Source organism: Grus americana, chromosome 1 (genome assembly GCF_028858705.1).
Source record: "Grus americana isolate bGruAme1 chromosome 1, bGruAme1.mat, whole genome shotgun sequence".
In the NCBI taxonomy this organism is placed as follows: Eukaryota; Metazoa; Chordata; class Aves; order Gruiformes; family Gruidae; genus Grus; species Grus americana.
Window position 1 is genome coordinate 10,739,199 of NC_072852.1, and position 26,257 is coordinate 10,765,455.

The 26,257-nt window shown below is 37.0% G+C and overlaps 1 protein-coding gene across 9 annotated transcripts in view; it reads left to right on the forward strand.

Moving 5' to 3' along the window:
* Nucleotides 1-26,257, forward strand: part of PCLO (piccolo presynaptic cytomatrix protein) — a 382,165-nt gene that overhangs the window by 176,029 nt on the left and 179,879 nt on the right. For all 9 annotated transcript variants that reach the window (XM_054844924.1, XM_054844942.1, XM_054844959.1 and 6 more), the window contains 3 exons: nt 1,115-2,338; nt 9,204-14,274; nt 14,649-16,663. In XM_054844924.1, coding sequence (XP_054700899.1) covers nt 1,115-2,338; nt 9,204-14,274; nt 14,649-16,663 — 8,310 coding nt within the window. The remainder of the gene's footprint in view (nt 1-1,114; nt 2,339-9,203; nt 14,275-14,648; nt 16,664-26,257) is intronic.

Genomic DNA, 26,257 nt, shown 5'->3' on the forward strand with positions numbered 1-26,257 from the left:
GTTTTTTCTGTAACATTGGATATTCTGAAATATTCAATGGTATGTAACTGATCTGTCATCTGTACTATCGTGATATTGTCAGCAGTATTACCTAGTAATTCTGTCAGTAATTACTTGCTATTACCTAGCTATTACTAATAGAACAATTTTGCTCTGTTTTTCATGTGCTTCATATTCAGTAGGTCACCAAGTTCTCTAAATCAGAGAAATACAATAACTTAATTTTCTGAGACCTTCCATCATCACAGTAAAAGGAGTAAAAAACAAGCATACAAAGATTTTAATGTACAGCATAGACCTCTTGTCCTCCAGTGAAGCTCATTTTGCACTAGTGAAGTAGAGCTTCATTATCTATTCTAGTATCCAGAAGATTCTGGGCTTTTTCCTTCCTTCCAGTACTTTTTGGTATTTAAAATTTCCTTTTGCTATTCTAAAAAAACTATACCCCAAATCCCACTGGAAACAGTTTGATTACTCCTCTCATGTAGTAGCTAGGCAACTGGCAACAAGATCTTTTGCACAGATAGAAGTGTTTGTCCTTTTTTTTTTTTCTGATTTTCTGGGAAGAAGAGTAAAAGAAGGCAGTGGCAGCAGGGATTTAGCAGTGAAGAGAGCAGACAGGTGATATTCCTTCTGGGTTGCAGCCATATTAAATTTATACACTGGTACACATATACAAATTCAAGAAGGGAAGGTAACTTCTGAAGAGAAACACAAAGAGCCATGTGTCCTAACTGGCCCCCTTTTACTCAGGTTTACAAAATTAGAGGCAACTATTGATAGATTATAGAGGTTTTAGAAAACAATAGGTGTTAGAGATATATAAGCAAACTTTGTACATAAAGGTAATTAGTACTTTGGAACAATGTAATTGCTGTTAGTTTTCACAGTGTATTTTTATATTTGTTCTATTTGGCTTTCTGGAACTTTTCATGCTTCGTTTCTGTTAGAAAGGTGTTATGGATCTTCCTGCAAGAGCACCAAACAAAGAAAATAACTTTTCAGTATGCATAGCATTCAGATTAAAAGTATTCATCTGTATCACTTGCAAACGCTATATGATTTTACTGTTAAGTTTTCAAATAAATAACTTCATATGTTTGTTTTATCACAGGTACAGGAATGGCTGTGCTTAAACTGCCAGACCCAAAGGGCAATGTCAGGACAACTTGGGGATATGGGCAAGGTGCCACTTCCGAAAACAGGCCCTTCACAACCAGTATCCAAACCACCTGCTACTCCTCAAAAACAGCCTCTTCCTGCTGTCTCACATTCCCCTCAGAAGACTTCCACACCACCTACTCCAGTAGCAGCAAAACCGAAAGAAGAACCAGGCGTTCAGAAGGAAGTTCCAAAACTTCAACAGGGGAGACTGGAAAAAACATTGTCAGCTGATAAAATACAACAAGGAATTCAAAAAGAAGATGCAAAACTTAAGCAGGGAAAGCTTGTCAAGACACCCTCAGCTGATAAAATCCAACGTGTTTCTCAGAAGGAAGACCCGAGGCTCCAGCAAACCAAACTGACAAAGACACCCTCATCTGATAAAATTTTGCATGGAGTTCAGAAGGAGGATGAAAAATTTCAAGAGGCAAAACTGGCAAAAACATCCTCAGCTGATAAAATTTTGCATGGAGTGCAGAAGGAAGACATAAAACTTCAAGAGGCAAAATTGGCAAAAACATCCTCAGCTGACAAAATTTTACATGGAATTCAGAAAGAAGACCCAAAACTCCAACAGATGAAAATGGCAAAGGCATTATCAGCTGACAAAATCCAACCTGCAGCTCAGAAGGAGGATGCACAACTTCAGGAGGTCAAATTGTCAAAGGCAGTTTCAGTTGATAAAATCCAACATGGAATTCAAAAAGACGATCCAAAGCTTCAACATGAGAAAATCATGAAAACTTCATCAGTGGAGAAAATCCAACATGAAGCTCAAAAAGAAGAGTCAAAACTTCAGCAAGGGAAACTGTTGAAGACACTTTCAGCAGATAAAATTCCTGCAACAATAAGTTCAGATCAAAAGAAACCTTTAAGCACATTGGAAGAAGATAAAAAACCTGTGCTCCCAGAAAAGAAGACACCACATCCAGAGGACAAGCAAGAACAAATTACAGCTGAGACTAAAGGCCATGTTGCTGAACAGAAAGCAGAAGATGAAGCACTTTATAAAGGACTGCAAGCTAAGAAGCAAGAGGATGTTAAGAAAGAAGGTTTGACAACTGGAATTTCACAAACGGGTTTGAAAGCTGAAAAAGCTCAGGAAGAAGAAATTCCTGTTCGAACAGCACCTTTGCCAAGAACTGACCCTGTGGAAGCAGTGAAAGAAAAAACAGTAAGTGGCTTTATCCTTCCCACCCCCCTTCTCCCTTACTACAATTTAGAATCTGATCCTGACAGACCCTTCTCTTTATGTCTTCCTACTCTTTATTGATATTCGCAGTATGGGATGATTCTAAATTATATCAAAGACTCCCACTGAGTGAAAGTTTCACTAGTTAGTCCATGCTCTACATGCAACTTTTCAATACTTTTTGCATGATTTTAAGTCTCAAGCAGTTACACATTTGAAACTAAGGCAAAGCTCCTGTTTAATCATTTTTCCAATATTTCTGATTTATTTACCTGCTTCTGTAGACTCTCAGAACTTTGGAGTTTAATTGTTGAAATTGGAGTGTTTTCATAGTTTCTAATCCCAAAAGGGAATATCTGTGATGGCACGGTGTACAGTGTTTTGCAATACCAAAATATGATAAACATTTGAGGAATATTTTGTGATGCCTGAACATGGTATGCTAAAGTATGTAACCTTTACATCTTTTTTGGTATTTCATTTGCTTATCTCATATGGACAAGTACTTTTAAGTAGGGTTCTTGGTGGGCTCTCAAGTCAGATGAATGGATGAGTTTATGATAGCATGTACAAGAGGGCTGCATTTCTTCAATAAATGCATTTGCTGGATTACTCACTTTATCAGCTGAAGTGAGTAATATACACAATTTGTTGAGAAATGAAAAATTATGGGGTTTTTTGTATCAGCACTGCAAATCAGGTGCTGATTATTATGTTATAAAAGTAGGAGTAGGTTTAGGAAGAATGTTTATCCTTTGCCAAAATTATGTTTTCAAATAATCCCAGTCAAAAAGGTCAAAAGTTTTTTTTGTGTTTTGTTGTTTGTTTTTTTTTTTTTGTGATAACCAAGATATTTGGACAGAAAAATATTCTGATTTAGACATTGTGCTGTGGAAAATACTACTATTTTTATAAACCAAGTTTCCTGACTGAAATACATCTCCTATCATATGTTGTGTTTCCTCTTCTTGATGGTATCAAGAGGTATGGTGCCCTGTGAATGTACTGAGGGAATCTCTGAATTATGCTCAGAGTGACATAGCCAGAAATCATCCTTTCTGGAAGAAACAAGAAGGAGATCTAAGAAAATCCTATATCAGTTTTATTATCTCTTAACAAACATAAGATACTATTGCAGGACTTTCCAAGAAGAGTAAGTTTAATTTTGTTACCAAAATGTCACTTCTGGGGATTTTTTTAAATTCATATCAGAAAACCTAAGAAGTAGATTTAGAATTTTGTTACTGTTGTTAAAAATTCAGGGTTTTTTTTCTGTTGAAAAACATTCGTAAGGGAAAATTTTCATCACATGCTAGTCTCAGTCCTGTCTGGTCATTTTTATGTTCTGTAAGAAGGTGAAAGCATATTATACTCTAGACAAATCTAAGATACTTATATTGGATTTCCATCTCTGATAGCAACAGATTTTAATTGTAGACTAATTAGTGATTCCTAATGTGGCACATATTTCACTCTTATTTCACTTAGATTTTACTTCCTCCCACTGCCTTCTGACTGAAATCAGGACTTCTTGACTTAATACCATAAATAGGGATTGTCTTGCTATTGCTCTTGTTATCAGACGTTGAAGCACACTTAGCTAAAGTTTGTAAAGCAGAAGTTTCATGAATAAAAAGAGAAAACCCATAGATATCTACTTGTAAGTATTTTATTTTTTTAATTAGAACACTCTGAAATACAAAACAGAATTGAATGAATGAAAAAGGAAGTTATTTTTACACAAAAAGGTTTTTGCTTTTTTCTTTTTTCCGCCTGCTCCTTTTAAAAACCTTTAAAAAATAATTAGCAGCAGCTCAAACTGTTCAGAATTAAAGATAAATCTAGTGCCTCACCTAGCTTGTACTTCATAAAAATAACTCCAATTTTTTTGTTATTTATTTATTGAAGTATTTTAATGTTCTCTGTGCTGTACATCAAACATTGCTAGATACAATTCTTCCCAAGAGAGCATGTGAAAGAAGTGGAAGAGGAGATAACAATTTAAGTATCACATATTGCCTCAATTTCAGTGGGTATAGGACAATATCTAGACATTGAAGAATAAGTTTTACATGTATTTCAGGACAGAATAATATGAAGAATTTAAGCTAAGTGTATTTTTAAATAGAGCTGCAAGGGAAAACCTAATACTTTCTGCACTTGAAAAACTGCTGATGCCATTTTATATCCAAATCTGTGCAAATGGTAATTACTAACTCTTGTAGCATTCCAATGAGATAAGTAAATAATACTATCCTCTTTTTTCACTTAAAAAAAAAAAAAAAAGACAGCAACACCCCAACAAGTTCCTAAAGACATGAAGAGGCTAAAGTTCTGATCCAGTACAATCAGTAAAACGATACTTGGAAAATCACAGCCATCAAATGTATTTAGAAATCCTTTAGATGTCCTTTGAAACAAAAGTGACTTAAATATTGAAGTATTTTTAAGTATTTGGGTCTCAAACTATGATTTAAGGTATCCTAAAGCCATTTTTCTTCAAAACATTCTTTTTTCAGTCATATTTTAAACTGTAATATCTTCAAAAAGATTTTAAAGAATAAACTGACTTTGCTCATGATTTACAGGTCCTTTTCCTGAGAAACTGTCTTGTAATATTGACTATTCACATGTGCAATAGCAGTTCGCTGTTCTAACTATGATTCTTAGAAATCTTGGACAGTTATGACATACAGTTTGTCAGTATAAAACAGTCATCTTGGAACTCAGAAATTAACTTATAAGTAGTTCAGCATATCTACATGAACAGATTACCATGGTGTAAATTGGACATATATTTACAACACATCAGGTATATTATAGCATCATAAATGCCCTGCTACTACCTTCTCATGTTTACTGAGGAATGATTGTCTGCTTAGGTTGAGTAACCAGGTAGAAATTAATATATTGTAAATTGACATCATTATTCTAACACATGCCATTAATGACAAAATGCAGACCAGGGAGCCAGAATAAGGAGGAAAAGGCTTATCTGTAAGCAGTTTTTCTGGACAAAAATAAAATGTTTCATTTTGATAATATAAAATTCAGATACAGATTAAACAGTTTAGTCAACCAAAGTCTTTTTGCACTCTCTGAAACTTTTTTTTTGATAATGTAGATATTTTTATTTCTTCTATAAACAGAATGACCTTTTAAAAATCATGAGTTCCTTTGCAAAATAAAATTTCTGTTCCATGTAACAGAATGTAATCTTACTATCTATAAATAATTTAAAAAACTGACAAGATTTATTTTTTTTTATCACAGTTTTCTTTTAATAGAGTTCTGATTCAACTTGATAACCAATGGGACTTTTTAAAGCACAAAGTTTTATACTTTCAAATAAGAATATTAAAAGTGAGGAAGTATAAGAATAAATCATACTTCTAAAGCAAGAACTTCTAATTCAAAATAGTTGTATGATGTATTGACACTGACACTGTATAAATGCCACTAGAATAGTACAAATACATCCTACATTAGATAATTTTTACCATTAGTTGAAGAGGTTGCATTTGCTGGTTTTAAACAGTCTTATCCAGCCTTTTATAAGTCTCCTTGTTCCTCATGTTTCAAGAAGATCCTCCCATCAATGTCTGTATTAGAGCTAAATTTGTCCATTATTAAATACAGCAGGCAAACTTTCAGAAAAAAATGCCATTCAACTACTCAAAAAGGGCCAGTAATTCAACATTTACCAAAATGCTTCCTACTTTTTACATGAAAAATGTGGGGTTTTTTTCTGATTAAAATCCTTTTTTCATTCTTCAAGAGTTATTGAATATATATATATGTGATCCTTAGCAGCATTGTTTCTGCAATATTTTGTTATTAATCTAAAAATATTCTTTATGGTATGTTTACAAATTTGACTATGATGCTGTCTTTGTGTATATGATGGCCAACCCTGTAGAAAATAAATTACCAATCATTTAATAACAGATGTAGCTAATGACAATATCCTAGTTCTCAGGCTGCAGGAAATAGGGAAAAAAGCACAAAGACCAACTATTATTTATTGTAAGTTACATGCATATGATCTCGAAACATGATGTCCAGGATAACTATTGCATGATGTATCACAGGGCAGACAACTGTAAATGCAAAAATGACAGAAAATATATGTTGTGGTAGCCTTAAAAAGAAAGTTGGATTTTCTCATCACATTTTTTTTCTAATGATAAATCCCTCCTTACTGTAGATCTTTTTCTTCTCCTTACTATACAAATAGAAGTCTTTCCCATATTCGGTTTCCTATTATTCATAGCAGTGATGTTATGTCATACACTGAGGTTCAACAACAGGCCGGGCAATAGCAACATTCATTGTCATCTCCTCTGGTTTGGTCATTGAGTAGGTACTACACATTGGACTCACAGACAATAGCAGCGTCACAAATTACAAGGAGAATGTCTAAAGTTGTTCTGTGACCAGATGTTGTCTACCTATTTCTGAGCTTAACTGTTTAGTTGACTCCTCCTGTCTCTGCTTTACAAGTCACTGGATGACTTCATCTCCCTGTGGAGAACCAGATCTGACATATTCTCTTTCACTAGTGGACATATAGTCTGCCCATCAACTCCTAGAGACCTTCTGAGCTTGAACAATGTTTGGATTTTCTAGTAGCTCATCTAAATTGATCACAGTGTGTTCGGTTGGGTATGTCTTTAGAAGTATGAACATATTGGAAATGAAAAATAACAATTGAATGTCAAAGCTGACATTTTAGTGAGGGGCATGATATTTCTAGGTGGAAAAATACTTTGGTTTTAATGAAATGTGTATTTTTTTTAAAACATAGCCCAATAAATTCTCCTTAAACATTTTCTTTATTGAAGGGAACAAAAATGTAAATATAACATACAAACCCTAAAATTTTTAACTATAATTCATTGCTGACTTTTTATGAAGAGTATATATAATTCTGTCATTAAGGGCTGGAGAATATCCAGGAATACATCTTTCAGAATACTAAGTGCTGAAATGTTTAAGTGATGATGACTTCCCAATGTTGTTTGGAGTACTATAGGTTTATCCATACTTATATATTAATTACAGCCTTATCATTACAATTGTCCTTAGAAATATTTGGTTTCATATTTGTTTTTTATTGCAATGGATTTTGCTCTTATATCAGATATTTGGAGTTATCATAGTGGGTGCAATATTGGTAAGAACAGATGTAGTTTATATTCAAGGTAGTATCTGATTTGGCAAAGCATATAATAAATCACTCCTGTGAAATGGAGATTATTTAATAAAATATTAATTAGTAGATCACTGTAAATTAAATTTTAAATTAAATAACACAAAAAATATTTTTTAGAAAGAAAGTAACTGACAATAACAAATATTTGGTTCATGATATTTTGGCATTAAATATAACTTTAGTGTGAATAAACTTTTGAAAATACTTGTAATTGATAGCAACTTAATATGAGTGTAAATGTACCTTTAAATTATAACTAAACATTGTCATAATTTTCTTAATATATTTATTCCACAGTATATTTTTAACTCAGCATATTGCCAAGGAAATTGATAAATTAGAGCTTTAAATAAATGGTTTGCTGTACTTCAGAAATCATTGACTTAGATTAGCAAAGTTGATAAATACTACCTACCTGTATTATTGAGGGCCATAACAAATGTGAAGATCACATCATATTATTAAAATCAGGAGACTTTGAGATGCTTATTCTCAAATTGCTAGTGGAGGTGGGGACACTTTGTAAGACTGTCAGCTAAGATGACAGCTAAGATGACCTGTCATTTGGAGGGAGCTGGCTGGTGAGATACTTTCACTAAGTACAGAGCTGTTGAGAGAAGCAGGAGGAAAACTGTCATGGAAATACTTGCTGTAGGATATTCTTGGTATTTTTGTTATCCAAAGAAGGAGATAAAGGTGCTTGTCATTCAGAATGGTGTAGAAGGATCTGGAAGCTAGGAGAATGACTAAGGATGTTTAGGGATGAGAAAAAAACCCCGTTGGTTATGATGCTTTGTCAGGTATGCCTGCCTTGTTTGTTTCCTTATTTCCTTTGATCGATAGCTGACCATCTTGCTTTCTTCCCTGCAATTACATTTCCCTACAAGCAGCTTGCCCCTGCATTACAAATTTACTGAGAAACTTCTTTTTTATGAGGTCCTCAGAAAATGTTTGTACAGTGCCGAACTGCAGATGTGGGGACATTCCAAATTACATTAAATCATGCTTCAATACTCCATGTATTCTGTTGCATGTTACAATGTGTAACACCTAAAATGAAAGCGTAAGTCCAAAATTTGAGAAGATTGACACATTGCTAGACAATTATAAAAGATTAAATGGTCAAAGAAAGGAGCAGGCCCCAGAAATACTGCAGGCTAACGTTTGGCAAGCTATATTGCTTTGTATCTAGAACTATGTAGACAGTTTTGAAACATGGGTAATTAAAAGCTTCATTTAAATCAACCCCCAAACAACTTGTCCCATGCATATGTGAACAAATGATAGATTATCATTAGTAAGTGTTCTGAAAACAATTAACTACAGTATTTGTTTATATTGAAAGATAAACTAATAAAATCAGTTGTTAGTGGGGACAGCCATGCAAAGCACAGTTAGATTCAATGCAAAACCTCAAAAATTGAGGAACTTTATTATTATTTTAATAGCTTTGAATAACAAAATTAGTGTTCAGTCTTTTATGGTTTAATATAATTCTTCTTGGCATCATAATTTTTCATCTGATACATTAACTCATCTTTTAGAAAAAAAAATCACATGTATTTAATTGCCTGGAGACATTAAGAATTTATATATAAATATATACACACGCATATGTATTTATTTTTTTAGGAAAAGGAGGATGACAAATCAGACACATCAAGCTCTCAGCAACAGAAAAGTCCACAAGGTCTGAGTGACACCGGGTATTCTTCTGATGGGATATCAAGTTCACTTGGTGAAATTCCAAGTCATATCCCCAGTGATGAAAAGGATTTACTCAGAGAGTCTAGTAAAAAAGACACTATTTCACAAGAAAGTCCACCAAGCCCCTCAGATCTAGCTAAACTGGAAAGTACTGTACTGTCTATTTTGGAAGCTCAGGCAAGTACACTTTCTGATGAAAAATCTGCAAAAAGCAAAGAGCTTTATGAAATGTACAGTGAACAGACAAAGGATCAACACAAAACAAAGCCTTTGCCAGTCAGTCCAGAATCTTACAGTTCAGATGAGGAAGACTTAGAAGCTATTCAAGAAAGTGAAGGAACCATTGTAGAAGATGGCAAAGGAAGTGCTTCCTCCCAGGCAGACTACAAGGAAGAAGAGGAAGGAAATGATATATCAGCAAGAAGACAACGCTATGATTCTGTGGAAGACAGCAGTGAGAGTGAAAACTCACCTGTCCCAAGGAGAAAAAGAAGAGCTAGTGTTGGTTCTTCAAGCAGTGATGAGTACAAACGAGATGACAGTCAGGGATCAGGCGATGAGGAAGACTTCATTAGAAAACAGATTATAGAGATGAGTGCTGATGAAGATGCCTCAGGTTCTGAAGATGATGAATTCATAAGAAATCAACTCAAAGAGATCAGTGTAACTGAAAGCCAAAAGAAAGATGAAGTGAAAAGCAAAGCCAAAGGAACAACTGGAAAGCATAGAAGAATGGCACGGAAAAGTAGTGCAGGCTATGATGAGGATGCAGGAAGACGACATTCATGGCATGATGATGATGATGAGACTTTTGATGAAAGCCCAGAGCCAAAATACAGGGAAACTAAAAGTCAAGACGGTGAAGAACTTGCAGTAACTGGAGGAGGAGGCCTTCGGCGTTTCAAAACAATAGAATTAAATAGTACGATAACAAACAAATATTCTGAAGCATCTGAACAACAGAAAGGTATTCTATATTTTGATGAAGAGCCTGAGCTAGAGATGGAGAGCCTTACAGATTCACCAGAAGATAGATCTAGAGGAGAAGGGTCTTCTAGTTTACATGCTTCTAGTTTCACACCAGGTACGTCTCCTACTTCAGTGTCATCACTTGATGAAGATAGTGACAGCAGTCCTAGTCACAAAAAACTGGGAGGGGAGAGCAAACAACAGCGCAAAGCCAGGCATCGGTCACATGGTCCTCTTCTTCCAACTATTGAAGATTCTTCAGAAGAAGAAGAACTACGGGAAGAGGAAGAACTGCTAAAGGAACAAGAGAAACAGCGTGAATTAGAACAGCAACAAAGAAAAAGTTCTAGCAAAAAATCTAAAAAGGACAAGGATGAACTAAGAGCTCAGAGAAGAAGGGAACGTCCGAAGACTCCACCAAGTAATCTTTCTCCCATTGAAGATGCATCTCCAACAGAAGAATTACGACAGGCAGCAGAAATGGAAGAGCTGCACAGATCTTCCTGTTCTGAATATTCACCTAGTATTGAGTCAGATCCTGAAGGATTTGAAATCAGCCCAGAAAAAATAATAGAAGTACAAAAAGTTTACAAATTGCCTACTGCTGTCTCTCTGTACTCACCAACAGATGAACAACCGATTGGACTCCCAAAAGAAGAAAGTGGTCAAAAGACATTGAAAAGTGCAGAAGAGGTATATGAGGAGATGATGCATAAGACCCATAAGTCCAAGCCATTTCAAATTGCAAATGAAAAAGATGAAGTATTTGAAAAAGAATCTCTATATGGTGGAATGCTAATAGAGGATTATATTTATGAATCTTTAGTAGAGGATACTTACAATGGAACTATTGATACTAATCTAGTAATGAGACCAGACGAGAGCAATGAATATATACAACAGAGAGGAAAAGAGAAAAAGATAAGAGCTTCAGAACAGATCTATGAAGAAACACAGAAAATTACTGATCTACAGAAAGACTACTATAGCATTGAGACTTTACATTCTATTGTGCCTCAAGAAGATATAGTTTCTAGTTCTTACATTATCCCAGAAAGTCATGAAATAGTTGTATTAGACAGCACAGTAACTTCCACCACTGAGGAAAAGCAGTTGTTAGATGCAGAAGCTGCTTATGAAGAGCTTATGAAAAGACAGAGAATGCAGCTAACCCCCGGGTCCAGTCCAACACAACCAACTTCAGGTTTCATTCCCACATCTGATACAAAGGTATCTAGTGTTGGAGATATAGTGGATAGTACATCTTTAACATCAAGCACTACGTCAGCAATCTCAGATGTATCACCTGCCAGTAGCACAGCACTTTCTATTCCAGATGTTAAAATAACACAGCATTTTACAGCAGAGGAAATTGAAGATGAATACTTAACAGATTATGCCAGAGAAATTCAAGAAATAATTTCTCATGAAACATCAATGTTGACATACTCTGAGCTATCGGAAGGTGCTGCATCAGTTTTACCTTCTGATACAGCTTCTTTAACATCATCTACATCTTCGGTTTGTACCACAGATAGTTCATCACCTATAGATAGTGCAACCACAGGTTATGTAGATACAACTGATGCTGTAAGTAAACTAGCAGATTCTGAAGGTGTCAGGATAATAACCCAAGTTCCCTTAACATCTACAAAAGAGTACTCTGAAGTGAGCATGCCTTATGAATCTATTGACGGAGCCACTAAAAAGCCATCTATAGCATCAGATATGGAAAGTGTGGATCAAGCTGCAATTTGTTTGCCTGAAACTGCACCTTCAGCAGTGGCAACAACAGTTATAAAACCCAAGCAATATGCACCTGATACCATTACCTTTGATGCCTCCAAAGTAGAAAAGGAAGCAACTAGAAAAATGAAAGGTACAGTAGAGGCTGGCATTGTCAGAATTCATCATGAAGATTCACACAAAGAATTGGGTGTTGGTAAGACAAGGATTAATTTGACTAGTGCTTCATCTGAGCAACCACCTGTATGTATAGCACCAGTACCAGTTACAGAGCCTGCATCAGAAACATCTTCTGTACCTACTCCCAGTCTTGTAAGTAAGACCAGCATGGTCTCTGTGCCTTCCTCAGCTCCTGCTGTAACATCCAAAGTATTCTCGCTTTTTAGAAGCTCTTCTTTGGATTCTCCTGCACAACCTTCTCCATCCCCGCCTCCTCCTCCTCCTCCACCACCTCCTCCACCACCATTACCTCCACCTATTTTACCCAAGCCAGCCATTTATCCCAAAAAGAAGTCACAGATTAAGACTCTAGCAGCAACAGCTCCCACAGTGGTACCTGCAGTCACAAGTGTTCCAACACTAGAGTCCACAGCTGTATTAAAGAATCATGTGGCACCTATCACAAAAACATACACCCCAACACCACCTCCTGTACCACCCAAACCGTCCTCCATTCCAGCAGGGCTTGTTTTCAGTCACAGGCCCACTGAAGTAACTAAACCTCCAATTGCTCCTAAACCAGCAGTTCCTCCGCTCCCAATAGCTGTTCATAAGCCAGCAGAAACACAGCCCAAACCAATAGGTTTGTCATTGACTTCAAGTATGACTCTGAATTTGGTCTCTGCAGCTGAATACAAAATAGCGTCTCCCACTTCCCCCTTGTCTCCACACTCTAACAAATCTTCACCAAGGTTGACAAAACCCTCACAGGAAACCTATGTTGTCATCACCTTGCCATCTGAGCCTGGAACTCCCACAGAAGCTATAACTAGTCAGGCTGTTACCAGCTGGACTTTAGAAGCACCTTCTAAAGAACAGATTCCTCAGCCAATGCAACCAATTTTTACTCCATCCATGAAAACTATGGAAATTCAAAGTATGGCAGATCAAAGTATGTATATTTCAGGTGCTTTGCAAACTATTCCTGTCACAACACAATCAACTTCTGAAAAAATACCTAGTTCAAAGTCAGAAGTAGTAACAACAGAGGTAACCAAGAGCACGGTGTCTGTGGTTAAGGGCCCAGTGCCTGGTTTTGGTTTAGGTAGTGTCGCTATTACTATACCTCCAGAGCCAATACATGTAGTAGATCAACCCAGGTATAGAGAGAATGGAAGATTCCATCCTTTGGGTGATGTCATAGATCTTCGCACTTTAACTAAGATGGATATTGACATGAGAGACAGCTGTATGGATCTGTCTGCTGTTTCCATGGACGTGAGAAGACAAATGCCAGCAAGTGATACATGTGGGCGGCCAGTAAGTACTGTCCAGCCAGCTATAATAAATCTTAGCACTGCATGTGTTGCGGATCCTTCTCTGTCTGTAGTCACTGAGACAGTAACTGTAATGACTTGCACCGCCACTGTAAGCTACACTGCCAGTACAGACAGCCTCGTGGATCTGGGACATGCGATGACAACGCCACTTCAGCTGACAACCTCAAAACATTTTGAGCCTGCATACAGAGTAACAGGCAGCCAGGCATTCTCTGCAGGTAGAGATGAAGTGCCAATAAATTTATCCCTAGGTAGTTCAACACATGCAGTGACATGGGCTACTACGAAGCCTGTAACTGTACCACCTGTTGGTGTTACAAATGGTTGGACCGATCTCTCCACTTCTCAGGAGCCAATGGAGAGTGGAGCAGTTGACCTTAGCACTACAAAATCCCACAGAACAGTAGTAACAATGGATGAAGCTACTTCAGGTATCGTAACAACAGTAATAGAAGATGATGAAAAGCCTGTGGATCTGACTGCAGGGAGAAGAGCTGTCTGCTGTGATATGGTTTATAAATTGCCATTTGGTAGGAGCTGTACAGCACAGCAGCCACCGACTACACTTCCTGAAGATCGCTTCGGTTACAGAGATGACCATTATCAGTATGATCGGTCAGGGTCATATGGCTACCGAGGAATGGGAGGTATGAAACCATCTATGTCTGACACAAATTTATCGGAAGCTGGACTGTTTGCATACAAAAGCAAGAATAGCTTTGATTATCGAGTTGGGGCAACTGATGCAGCAGTAGATCTTACTTCTGGAAGAGTTACTACAGGTCAGTATGACACAGCAGCAGATCTTTCTTTGAAATATAATTTTGATGTTCCTCACCTCATTTCAGGATGATTTTTTTATTATTTTTCCCCTCCTTCTGTAGTTTTGTTTTCTTTTGGACAGTGTGACAAATTGTTCTGGATTACACGTGCTTTTCATTTCTTCATTTTACATATGTGTTTTGCACAGAGGTGCCTGCATGTGCCTGCATGTTCAGAAATGCTGTTTCCTTCACATCTAAAGTAGATCATTAACCTGAAGATTTGCATGTGGTTTCCCCTTCCCATTTAATTCATCAGGATGGGATGACTTTCAGAATCCACAAAGCAGCATTCTTTTGTGGGACTGGACTGTAACTTTGCCCTGTAATTTCAGGTGAGGTTATGGATTACTCAAGCAAGACCACTGGTCCTTATCCAGAGACTCGTCAGGTGATTTCTGGCATCGGGCTCAGTACACCACAGTATTCCCAAGCAAGAATGGTATCATCTCTGGGTTCCCAGTTTGGCGTTGGAAGTGTTTTAAGATCATCCAATGGTGTCGTTTATTCTTCAGTAGCGACTCCAATCCCATCCACATTTGCCATCACTACACAACCCGGTTCTATTTTCAGTACAGCTGTCAGAGATTTGCCTACTCTCCAAACAATTGACTCAGTGCCCTCTTTATCAACTTTGCAACAGAATCAACCACTCCCAAGATCATACAGTTTCTTGACAACAGTGGCAGCTGAAAAAGATAGTGCACTTACTGCCATTGATATGGAGACAGGGTTACCACCTCTTACTATAGAAACTATAACCACTGAGCCAACCAACTTGATACCTACTTTAACTACAGCATCTGAAGTTTATACAGATGTAATTGAAGATGAGGTTGCCCTTCTCATTGCCCCTGAAGAAGGCAAACAGCAGCAGCTTGATTTGGAGCGTGAACTTCTTGAGCTTGAGAAAATTAAGCAGCAGCGCTTTGCAGAAGAGCTGGAATGGGAACGTCAGGAAATTCAAAGATTTAGGGAACAAGAAAAGTTTATGGTGCAAAAAAAGCTTGAGGAGTTGCAATCCATGAAACATCATCTCTTATTTCAGCAAGAGGAGGAACGACAAGCTCAGTTTATGATGAGGCAAGAGACATTAGCCCAGCAGCAGTTGCAGCTTGAACAATTCCAACAACTCCAGCAACAACTCCACCAACAGTTAGAGGAGCAAAAAATCCGGCAACTATATCAGTATGGATATGACCCTTCAGGAACTGGCTCGCCGCAAACTACCACAGATCAAACACTTTTGGAAGGACAGTATGCAACTACAGAAAACGGCCAGTTTTGGCCTACTGAGGATGCAACCACTACGGCTTCAGGAGTACTGGGTATTGAAATTCCACAAAGCCAAACATGGTATACAGTTCAGTCTGATGGTATTACCCAATACATACCTAGGTCTGGTATCCTAAGCTCTGTTTCAGAAATGTCTCTTAAGGATATTGATGTTAGAGAGGAGAAGCAATTGAAAAAGAGAAGTTCTATGCCAAAATTGCGTGGTCCATATGAGGAGCTTGAGGAGACCCTGGAAGAAGAGCCCCGGTGCTTCAAAAAGATAGTGGACAGTGGAGTGCAAACTGATGATGAAGACGGAGCAGACAGAGGTTACACAAACAGGAGACGGAGAACTAAGAAGAGTGTTGATACAAGCGTTCAGACAGATGATGAAGATCAAGATGAATGGGATCTTTCTAGCAGATCCAGAAGGAAGCCTCGTGTAGGGAAGTACAGTGAGAGTACCACTGAGGCAGACAAACCTAAACAATTCTCCAAAGTATCTAGTATTGCAGTTCAGACAGTGGCAGAGATTTCAGTACAAACAGAACCCGTAGGAACAATAAGAACACCTTCAGTCAGGGCCCGATTGGATGCTAAGGTTGAAATCATAAAGCACATTTCAGCTCCAGAAAAGACATATAAAGGAGAAAGTTTGGGATGTCAAACAGAGACAGAGTCAGATACTCAAAGTCCCCAATATTTGTCAGCTTCATCTCCCCAGAAAGATAAAAAGCGCCCAACACCATTAGAGATAGGATACTCATCCCACCTTCGTCCAGACTCCACATTGCAGGTAGTCCCTTCCCCTCCCAAGTCTCCCAAAGTTCTGTATTCACCCATTTCACCTGTTTCACCAAGCAAAGTTATAGAGTCAGCATTTGTACCCTATGAAAAACCCATCACTGATGACATCAGCCCTCAGAAGATGCTGCATGCTGACATTGCCAAGGTTCCTCCATCAAGCCCAAAGGCGGCAAAGATGATGCAACGCTCTATGTCTGATCCTAAGCCCCTGAGTCCCACAGCAGAAGACAGTTCCAGAGCTCAGTTTCAGTACACTGAGGGTTTCATGGTAAGAAGTATTTGCTTGCTTTTTTTTTTTTCCCCCTTTTTTTGTAATATGTAATTCTACAGCTATCAGTACAGCATGAGGGCTGACACACTCATTTCCAATATTTGTCTATGTAGTCTTGTACACCTTGCTGAAAAATCCTGAGGAATGTCTGCTGTCTAAAGCAATGGTTATTTGCTTCACTGCTTTGCCTGGAAATAGAGGAATCCATATTACAGTCTTACTAAGATACAGAAAAAAACACCACAAATTCTTGCTCAGAATTTGGAAGGCACTTTATTTTTTACATGGCAATTAGTTGCCAATAAAGTAGTTATCGCCAATTCTTCAGAAAATGAAAAGCATTTTCTTTCTCATCATACAACACTCAGCTCGTGGCACAGTCTGCAGTGCGTTTACCTTGAAATTACTGCATGTGTCTTCTGAGAGGCAGCTAACACCAGATTTATAATTACCTTAGTTAGCTGTTCTTTTTCACCCTCATGAGGTTTCTTGGCCATTTATGATTCCATGGGCAATCTTGTGTCCCAATGTGTACATCTTTTATCTCTCCCAGACCAAAAGGTCTCATATCACAAATCCATTTTTTGTTTTGTTTTTGTTTTGGATAAGGAGGTTTATCAAGAAGTTATGCAAGTATGGAGGGCTGCTTCTTATGGGGTCAGAGGAGGCAATTTTGAATAAGGCTAACATCATCAGGATTAAAATTTTTCATTTCTGCAGTATTCCTTTTCCTTGAGAAGTAAGGCTTGTGATTTCAGAATCAATACGTTATTTATGAATAACAGGAAGAAGTCTCAGCTAAAAAAAATCTTTATAACTTAACACGTTCTTGGCTGTCCTTTTGTCGAGTCCGTTTCCTTCTGTCAGTTGCAGGGTCAGTATCTTATTTGTCAGAGCTTTAGAAGAGTTGCCATTCAAGCTCTTCAGCAATTTTTATCTTTTATGTTGCTATCTGTGAATACATGAGTGATTAGTACAGGCTGGATAGAATAAAGAGGGTTTGTTCTCTATGTTTGATAATTTCTGGTGGCATTCAAATGCAGAATTATCTGGTTGTACCCTCCAAGGCTCCCACTGTAAGTAGTTTCTTCAGCTTCACATATTTGTGCGGATATCAAATGCTTCCTACGCTGTTATTGCTTGGAAAACAGTACTTGGAAGTTTGAAGGGAAAGCTCTAGTCATGGCATTGGCATTCCATATCAACATCATTCCCTAATGCAGGATTTTAGCACAGTGGGGGAAACTGTAGCATGAGCACTAAAGTTTCATGTAGAGGGTTTAGAACAGCATCTTGAAGAATGTTGCTCATGAGTTAGAAAGTGTTGGGTTCTACTAGATATTGGAGAGTAGGTATAATATTGTAAAATAGCTGTCAGTGTAGTGAAACTATTACTGAGGATAAATTATTCAGTTCACTTATTTCATAGATATGTATATATTTGACATGAATTGTATACTTTATATGATGGATGATAAATTCTATAAACAGCTGATTGCTTAAAGGCCTTTACAGTAGAGTTTGAACACATACAGTATTCATTAATGAGACACGGAAACAAAGAGCTTGTACATCATTGTTTATTTTTTTATCTACATGTTTATTACCATTTTGCCTTGAGCCCAAACAGTAATGAGCTATATTGCTTTTATTAGTATGTAGTCATCAAGCAGCAAATAGCCCATGTCTCAAAGTACTTACAGTCTAAATAAATGAGGTGGACATTTTTGTGGAACATGAGGAGCAAGTAGACAAGTGGAAGGAAAGTAAAACACTTCCATGGATGTAAAGTGGGCTGCACTAACTGTGTTGTGTGGCATATGGTGAGGAAGCTGCTGTGTAAACTTCACATGACCATCATGACTGCTTTCAGCTCTGAAGTTATGTTAAGCATTAGGTCTGTTATACTCTTTTTTTCTGGGTTTTGTTAATTAAGTGTCTGAGGTTCAGTTAGCTTAAGCTGGGATCAGGTACATGACATTTAAAGGAGGACAAGAGATATATGACAAAAAAGAGTAGAGTGAAACTTACATAAAGTAATGTAATGACCTCATCAGAATCTGGAAATACGGGCATAAATTGCTCTCGCAGTTGCTGTATCAGTTTTATTTCTTGGTTGCCAGTTATGTTGGGAAGGAGGGATCTGCAGTATAAGATCTAAATGATCTCTAGTTTCCATGAGACTTATAGTATCATCTCCAGCACATCTATGTTTGTTTATAGCAGCTAACGACATGGGTTTAGGACTGTTACATCTTGGAAGCACAGGAAAGAGCGGACAGTGATTTCTTCTTTTGTGCCTTTTGTAACACTCAAAAGTTCTTCCTGAAAATTAGCATACACACAGTGTCACTGTTGACAGAATGTAAATCTTATTGACATTTTTTCAACTGTAGAACTGTGTTGTTACAGCAACATATCATTGTTATACTTGAGTTTAAATACAGAATCGCTTTTGCACTATCCTGCTAAGTGTGCAAGTAAGACATTTCCTCAACCTTAAAATATTTTTGGCACTGGGACTGGTTTTTCATTCTTTATACAGTGCCCACAACAGCTAAAGTCTTTGTCTGTTAATTCTCTGTGTACACTTTTGTGCCTCCTGACTGGAGAGTTCCTAATTGCCTAATTCTAAAAAGGGAAAGGTAGAAGGGATCAGTTATGTCATTGAAAACAGTGAGGTTCAGTGCAGAAAAACTTGTGAAACAGCTCTGGAAAAGAGAATTTATTAGAGCTGAACATAAAAGAACAAAATGGAAATGAAAGATTGATCTTTCACTACCTTAGGGAAATGGAGTGTGTTTATGAATATTTTTTGCATGGATGAGTATCCCATCACTTTTTTAATAGTTCTTGTTTCAGGGTTATGTCTCTGTCTGTATTCATAAATACTGCAGCTAAAAAGGGTGTTCATGTGTTCATGTATATGTTTCATAGGCTTCTTTTTATGACAGTTTATCAAAAAAGTTGATCCTTATGCAATCAGTGTGACTAAAAGGGTAAGAATAAAATTGGTCTCTTTCTAAGGGTTACAGTGAAATGATACCTTGTCCTTCAGGCAGTGCACTTTCATCGTTCATGTACTTCTTCTACTGAAAAATATATTACAAAATTTCAAGAAAAAAGATTATGGAGGCTATGACTAAGATGATTAAATTATCTCTCTATGTTTTAGAACTGCTGCTTTAAATATGATTTTATTCTTTAATGCACCTTTTATAGGAAATTATTACAATGTTTTATCTAATCCAGTATAAGTGAAAGGCTGACAAATAACCTGGTAGCTAATCACATAATAATAAGTATCCAGATAATATTGCTTTCAGTGATGGCACATTTAATTTTCAGATAACAAGTTATATGTTTACATTACATTTTCATTTACTGTCTATTATAGTCATTGCCTTTATATGAACACTTGGATGAACATAGCTGGTGGCTTCCTATTAATCCAAATAAAAGTATTGTTTTCCATTATGTTCCCTTTGGTAGTTCTGTGCTGTACATTTCCATGATACATATTAGTAATCAAGTGTAGCTGTGTCAAGGAAAAATTGTGAGCTATAGGTTGTCAGCACCAAAAAAAGTTGTGGAAGCCACCCATCTGGAATCGATATTTTGCAAAGGTACCTCATTTTTCTGTTTTGTGAGTTTTGTGCCACTTGAGGTCCCAGTGGCAATAAGCTCCCCAGCACTGACTGATAGACTGTCCAGCATGGTAGGATTCCATGGGGTCCAAAGCCATAGCTGTGGTCTCCATGAGGGCACCGGGAAGTGTTAGTAGAGTTTGGAAGTGCAGATAGAAATTCATCCATTCAGCAGCAACAAAAAATTGTGAGTACTTGTTTAATAAAGAAATAGCTTTACACCAGTGCATCACAGAATCGAGTCACATGCCAGTCATAGTCAACTTCAGCACTTGTACACATTGCATATGTGTAATCAAAGATGGAAATTGTCTTCCTTTTGCCTTTGGATGCAAAATGACTGCTGCACTAAACTGAAGCAAATTGCAGAAGATCTTGCACATGAACTGTCACACACATACAACATCTATAGCTAAGCAGTGCATAAAGACTCAGCAGAAGTGTTTGTATTAGTGAAACTAATGCAAAGACACATCTGTCAACAGCCTGTCAGCTACAGGGTGGAAATTCGACGTTTAAGCTTCAACACTTTGAAAAAATTCTATCAATCTGTTGGTTAAGACAGTTTACAGAGACTTTTCTTGAAATTTTTATCTGATGTGAGTTGCTGTACTTGTAAGGCAAATATAATTCAAAACTATATACTACAGTAAAAAAGGATGATGATTTCAAGCAAAATCCCAAAAGATTATGTCTTTGTTTAGGTAAGAATTATAGGACTTCATCCATTCCTGTAGTAAGAGAAGAAGTGATTTTACACTGATTTTAAAAGTGTACATTTCTTTAAATGACATAAATTTAAAAGTAATGAAAACAAAGCACCTTAATCTGTGTTTTATCTTCTATGGTATTCTAAACTTTTCAACTTTAAAACTGAAGGTTAGGACTGCAGTGATTTGGGCTGTCCTTTGCTGCGTCAGACATGCTGTACATCTGGGCACTGAAGAGGGGAAACAGGGTACTTGTTCCCAGTAGAATTAAAACCTTCTATATATCATATCCATGATGTTTTGCCTCTTTATTCAGGACTAAGCTGATCACCAGAGTTGTATTTCAGCAAGGAATGTTCTGCTTGGGTAATGAATAGAGAGAAAGAGTAGGGATAATTGCCTGGTTTGAAGTTGGGTATTTCGATTTACTTTCCTCAGAAGCAGGGAGTAAGTTCATTTCTTAGTGTTTCAGGTAACAGATTTTTGCTGTTGTTGGAGCACAGGACATTGATGTTTCCCCTGGTTTCTTGTTATCTGGGCTTAATTCCAGCTAAAAGGAGTTGGTACTTTGTTATAGCTCTTACAGTTACCGTGAAATATTTAGAAGTGTTTTGTGGTCTGAGAGATAAGTGGTCACATGGTTGTAACTGCAAAAGGCTTAATTCATTGACTTTAATTTTCCATTTTAGTCCCATCATTCAGTCTAGAAAAGAGGAATAACATTTTGTTTTCTGTAAAACTTACATTTCAATATAAAGGATCCATTACCTCTTGCAGAAACAGCTGCTACTTGGGTTTAAGTACAGATGGGTGTTGAGTGAGGAACCTTCTTTGGTATATGTTAGAGTAACCTAGATTTAAAGTGCAAAGTGTTTTTTCCATTGCTTCTAAGTGACATTTGTGGCCTGTGGTTTAATAAAACTCTTCTTCAGGCGCTGGTGACAACTGGTCCTTCATTGTGGCCATGCATACACCAGTCTTAAAGAACAGTCTGGGAGCAGCCTGATTTGCACGGTTCAGACGGTGTGCGTGCAGTTTGTGAACTGCCTGCCTGGGTCTGCCTGGCGGTGTGTTAACACACTCAGCTATAGGCTGATTAGAAATACAGGTTCCCACACCCCCAAAGAGTGCTCTGCAGCTACATGTGAGGCTGGTTCATTGCTTCTGGACAGGAGATTTTATTTTGAGATCGAATTTAGGCCAGCAGTCCAGAGAAGGTGTAGATGTACCTACCGAGTTCCTTTTGTGCTTGCATATCAAGTCACACACTTTTTTGTGTGTTTCAAACAAATTCACTGGAAAATGAGTTGAGAAGAGGATCTGTCTCACATCTAGAAACAATTCCAGACAATCTTATCTCTGTGTAAATAGTAAAATAGGACTTAGCTATCTTCTCCTTTAACTATGTGGTTTTAGCTAGATTTAAGATTATTTTTTCCACTAATGGTCTGAATTATTTACAGTTTAGAGTCCTGTTAGCATTTCAAGCTACTGCTTCCTGTGCTGTATTTGAAATCCTTTGGAATAACATTTATGTGACTCAAATGAGGCATCTTTTTTCCATCTGTCAGATCTTCAAAACAGAAAGACTACTCTACATTTGGTCAACATATCATATAAACATGATTTTCTAAAGCACATTTAACTGGGTCAGTCTGTCTTGCCAGATACTTTTAAATTAGTTGATTTCACACCTTCTCTATTCAACCAAGGGACATTCGTGCATAATAGAAAATCATTACAGTATTCACTCTTTTGCTTTTCAAAGGGGATCCTTAACAATCTTTTATAAAGCATGAGATTTATGGCAGAGTTGACAAACTAGGTTTTCTGTTACTCGGGCCTTTTCTCACCTGCTGTCAAATCATCCATCTTCCTCTTAAGCCAGCGCTTATATAAACGTTAAACCCCCACCCCCAGCCACAAATCCTGTTTGTCGCTCTTATCTTCCATAACAGACAAATAAGAATGAAAGTACAATAATATCTTTCCACTCATTTCCAGCTGAATTGGTTATCTTGGTTATCCATTTAAGAAATACTTTGAGTTTCAGGTTTGGAGAGAGGCCAATATCATGTTCCCTGCTTTAAAGTAATTAATAGTGTATAAATGTAGACACCAGAACCAAGCAGTCATGGAAGAATGATAGAGGGGCACATACCGACCCACAAGTTTTGGCCTGCTTCAGCTCTGTTTTACCTCAGTCAGACTTTCTTCTCCTCTCACATCATGGATTACTGTAGTTAGTCTGAATAAGGAGTAGGAGGGTAACATTTCTACTAGTCTAATTGCCTGACTGAACTCAAAAGAGAGTTTCTTTCACATGTTCTGCTGATGAGTTTGGCTTCTTGCATTTTATTCTGTCCACTTTTTTATGAGCAGCTATGACTGAAGCACAGGAAAATCATATTGTACGGAGCAGACGAACGTATGTTCTTCAAAAGGAGCAGAAGACCAATGTCTGTAAAATCTTCTCTAGAAAGGAAGCACAGACTGTGCTATGTTAGCACGTTGTTCGGTACAATAAAAGCAGAATAATAGATCAAAGTAGCTAATGCTAACATATCTGCGAGTAGACTGTGGTGGTGTTCAAAAGAAGCCAGTTATTGGCTTGGATTGATTTTCCCTACTGGGATTTGAGCACATCTGAGATACGCTTAGGACTGAGCTTCCTGTTTAGTTTTCTGCAGAAGAAATCCAGTTTGCATGCATAAAAACCTCTCTGCAAACTCTAGCAATGTGCACTACTAACTAGAGAAAAGCAATTTGTTCTTGTCAAAGTAGTCCAAACTTCATCTCAGAACAAAATGCAAGCTTTAATTCTAACACGTTTCCCCATCATTTTATTAAAATATTTTTAAGTTTGTAAAATATTGTCTTGATCAGCCAAATGTGATTAAATGTTGCTTGGAAGTGATTCAAGATTGGCAAAAATCCATGACAGCTCATATGTCCTATATGAAGATTACTAAAAAAAACCCCAGAACCACAGTACATCCAAAACTTATGATCAGATATAATTAAATACAACAAAATATTCAGAACAGTGAAAAAATGTTCTGTATGCCTCTTCATTCTCCACTGTCTGGGTTACCTTTCCTCTGCATATGAGGCCTTTAACACAAATCAGTGCATTTAAAATTCTCTCTGATTTTTGTTTTGGGGTTGCTTTTTTTAGAAACAGTCCAGGGTATGCCAGTACTGAGATAATTTTTCTGCAATCAATTCCTTAGAATTTAAAGGGGTGCATCTCCATTAAATTGTGATACCTGGACATACTTCCTCCAGGGACATACTTGTCCATGGAGACAAATTTATTTTTATATAAATTTAAAATATAAGTAAAATATAAATAAAATATAAAATAAATTTTATAAAAAATTTAAACCTACATTTTCCCTTTAAAAAAATATGAAAAATATCTACAGAGCTAGATATACCCCATATGATCACCCCAAAAACCAAAAATTATAAAAGGATGAAATTAAGGTAGATGGTAATATTTATGCTAGATGTATGTTGTTAATACTCATCACTACATTATTAACTTCATAAATCATCTACCAGAGCTCTGAAGTTTTACTTCTTATCTCTAGAAATACTGGCTCGGCCAGATTGTCTCATGCTATCAATGTTTCAAATTGCAATGTGGGCTAATGACACCTAACAGGTTTGGATTTTTTTAATTAATAAGGCTTGCCTATGTTAGAAATAACTTCACCTCAGTTCCGATCCTCAATATCCTTCTATTTAGGCATTGTTTTTCTAAGTCAGTGAATTCATATTATAAATAATTTATTAAGATAAGCGATGACTATTTACAGTTATCAATTAAACCGGGTTTAATCTGCATATGGGTTTACCTATTGATGCTGCAAAATCAAATTTTAGTATGAGATATTGAGAAAAATAGTCTATTCTACTGTACTTTACTTTCTTACTCTAGCAGAACATCATGTATTGATAAACTAAAATTTTTGCAATTACTGTTTTTTTAAATGGAAGTTTACTTTCCATCTGCCAGCTGGAAGTAGATATCTTAGGTCAAATTGATCACTGTCAAACTGGAAGGCACTTTTAAGTGGGTCAAACAAGGGTTTGTCATAGGCTTGACTTTAATAAGTCAATTGCAATTTCATTTAAAAGATAGGAAGCTGAGACAAAAAAAATAGGTCCATAATCAAATAGCCTAAATGCCACGTGTCTTGTTCCTTCTGTCCCTTAGCTGAAGTGTCATTTATTCCCCATTTTACTTTCCTCTCTTTACATTTATCTTCAGAAGTCTAGAGAGGTCTAGCTTCTTCCTTGACTGGCACAAGGACATAGGCTACCAACTTAAGGTATGAAGGACTGGAAAAATCATGTTTAATGGCAGGTATTGGTGGTGTAAAAACCCACCTCAGCTGGTCACTGTAGAGTCCTGTTCTAGTCTGCAGACAGAAGTATTCCAAGGGAACAACAGTTCATCTACTTATTTTATATTTGTACTTTAAAATGTGACTTATCCCACCCATTTCTCTATTGAATACAAAGAGATTATAGATGACTGAGACTGGTTTTGGTCAGGTGAATCCCCGAAAGCCGTCTTCAGAGTCTTCTATGTTCTTATTTACTGCTTTTACTCTCATTAAAAACAGTGGATTATTTGCTCATGTGCTAGTTTCCTTTTATCAATTCTGCACAGCAAAAGTTATGATTCAGTTAAAGTCAGGATTTTAAATTGTTTTCTAGGTGCTAAAGCTGAATTAAAAAAAATAAATTAAAGTTCATTTAATTCACTGAAATGTCATTTAAAAAAAAAGTCATTCCAATAGTTTCCATTTTCTCCCAGTATGCTTTTATGGTGAATGGCTGCTATAGATGGGCATCAAAGTGCAAACAAACCTCTTATTAACAGGAGAGGATTGGCTTTGTTGTCACCTATTCAGACTTTCAGAAGCTATCCTGTCAACAGTTCTCAAATCTGACCTGGAGAGACTGAGATAGTTTCTCCTTTGTGCTTATCTTCTCAGTTCAGTTTCTCCAAATAATTTCCAGTTTTGTTACCAAAAGGAGTTGAACACTGGTAAACTTTTTCAGAAATTCAAAGAAAGTGATTTACCTGCTGCAATGTTCAGCTCAGGGAGCGGGATCCGTTACGGGTAATGGTATGGTAAGTGCTTACAGTCTCTGCATTTAGAATGAAGATATGAGACAGGAATTAACAGAAGCCAGTTTGGTCAGTGCGGTGGTCC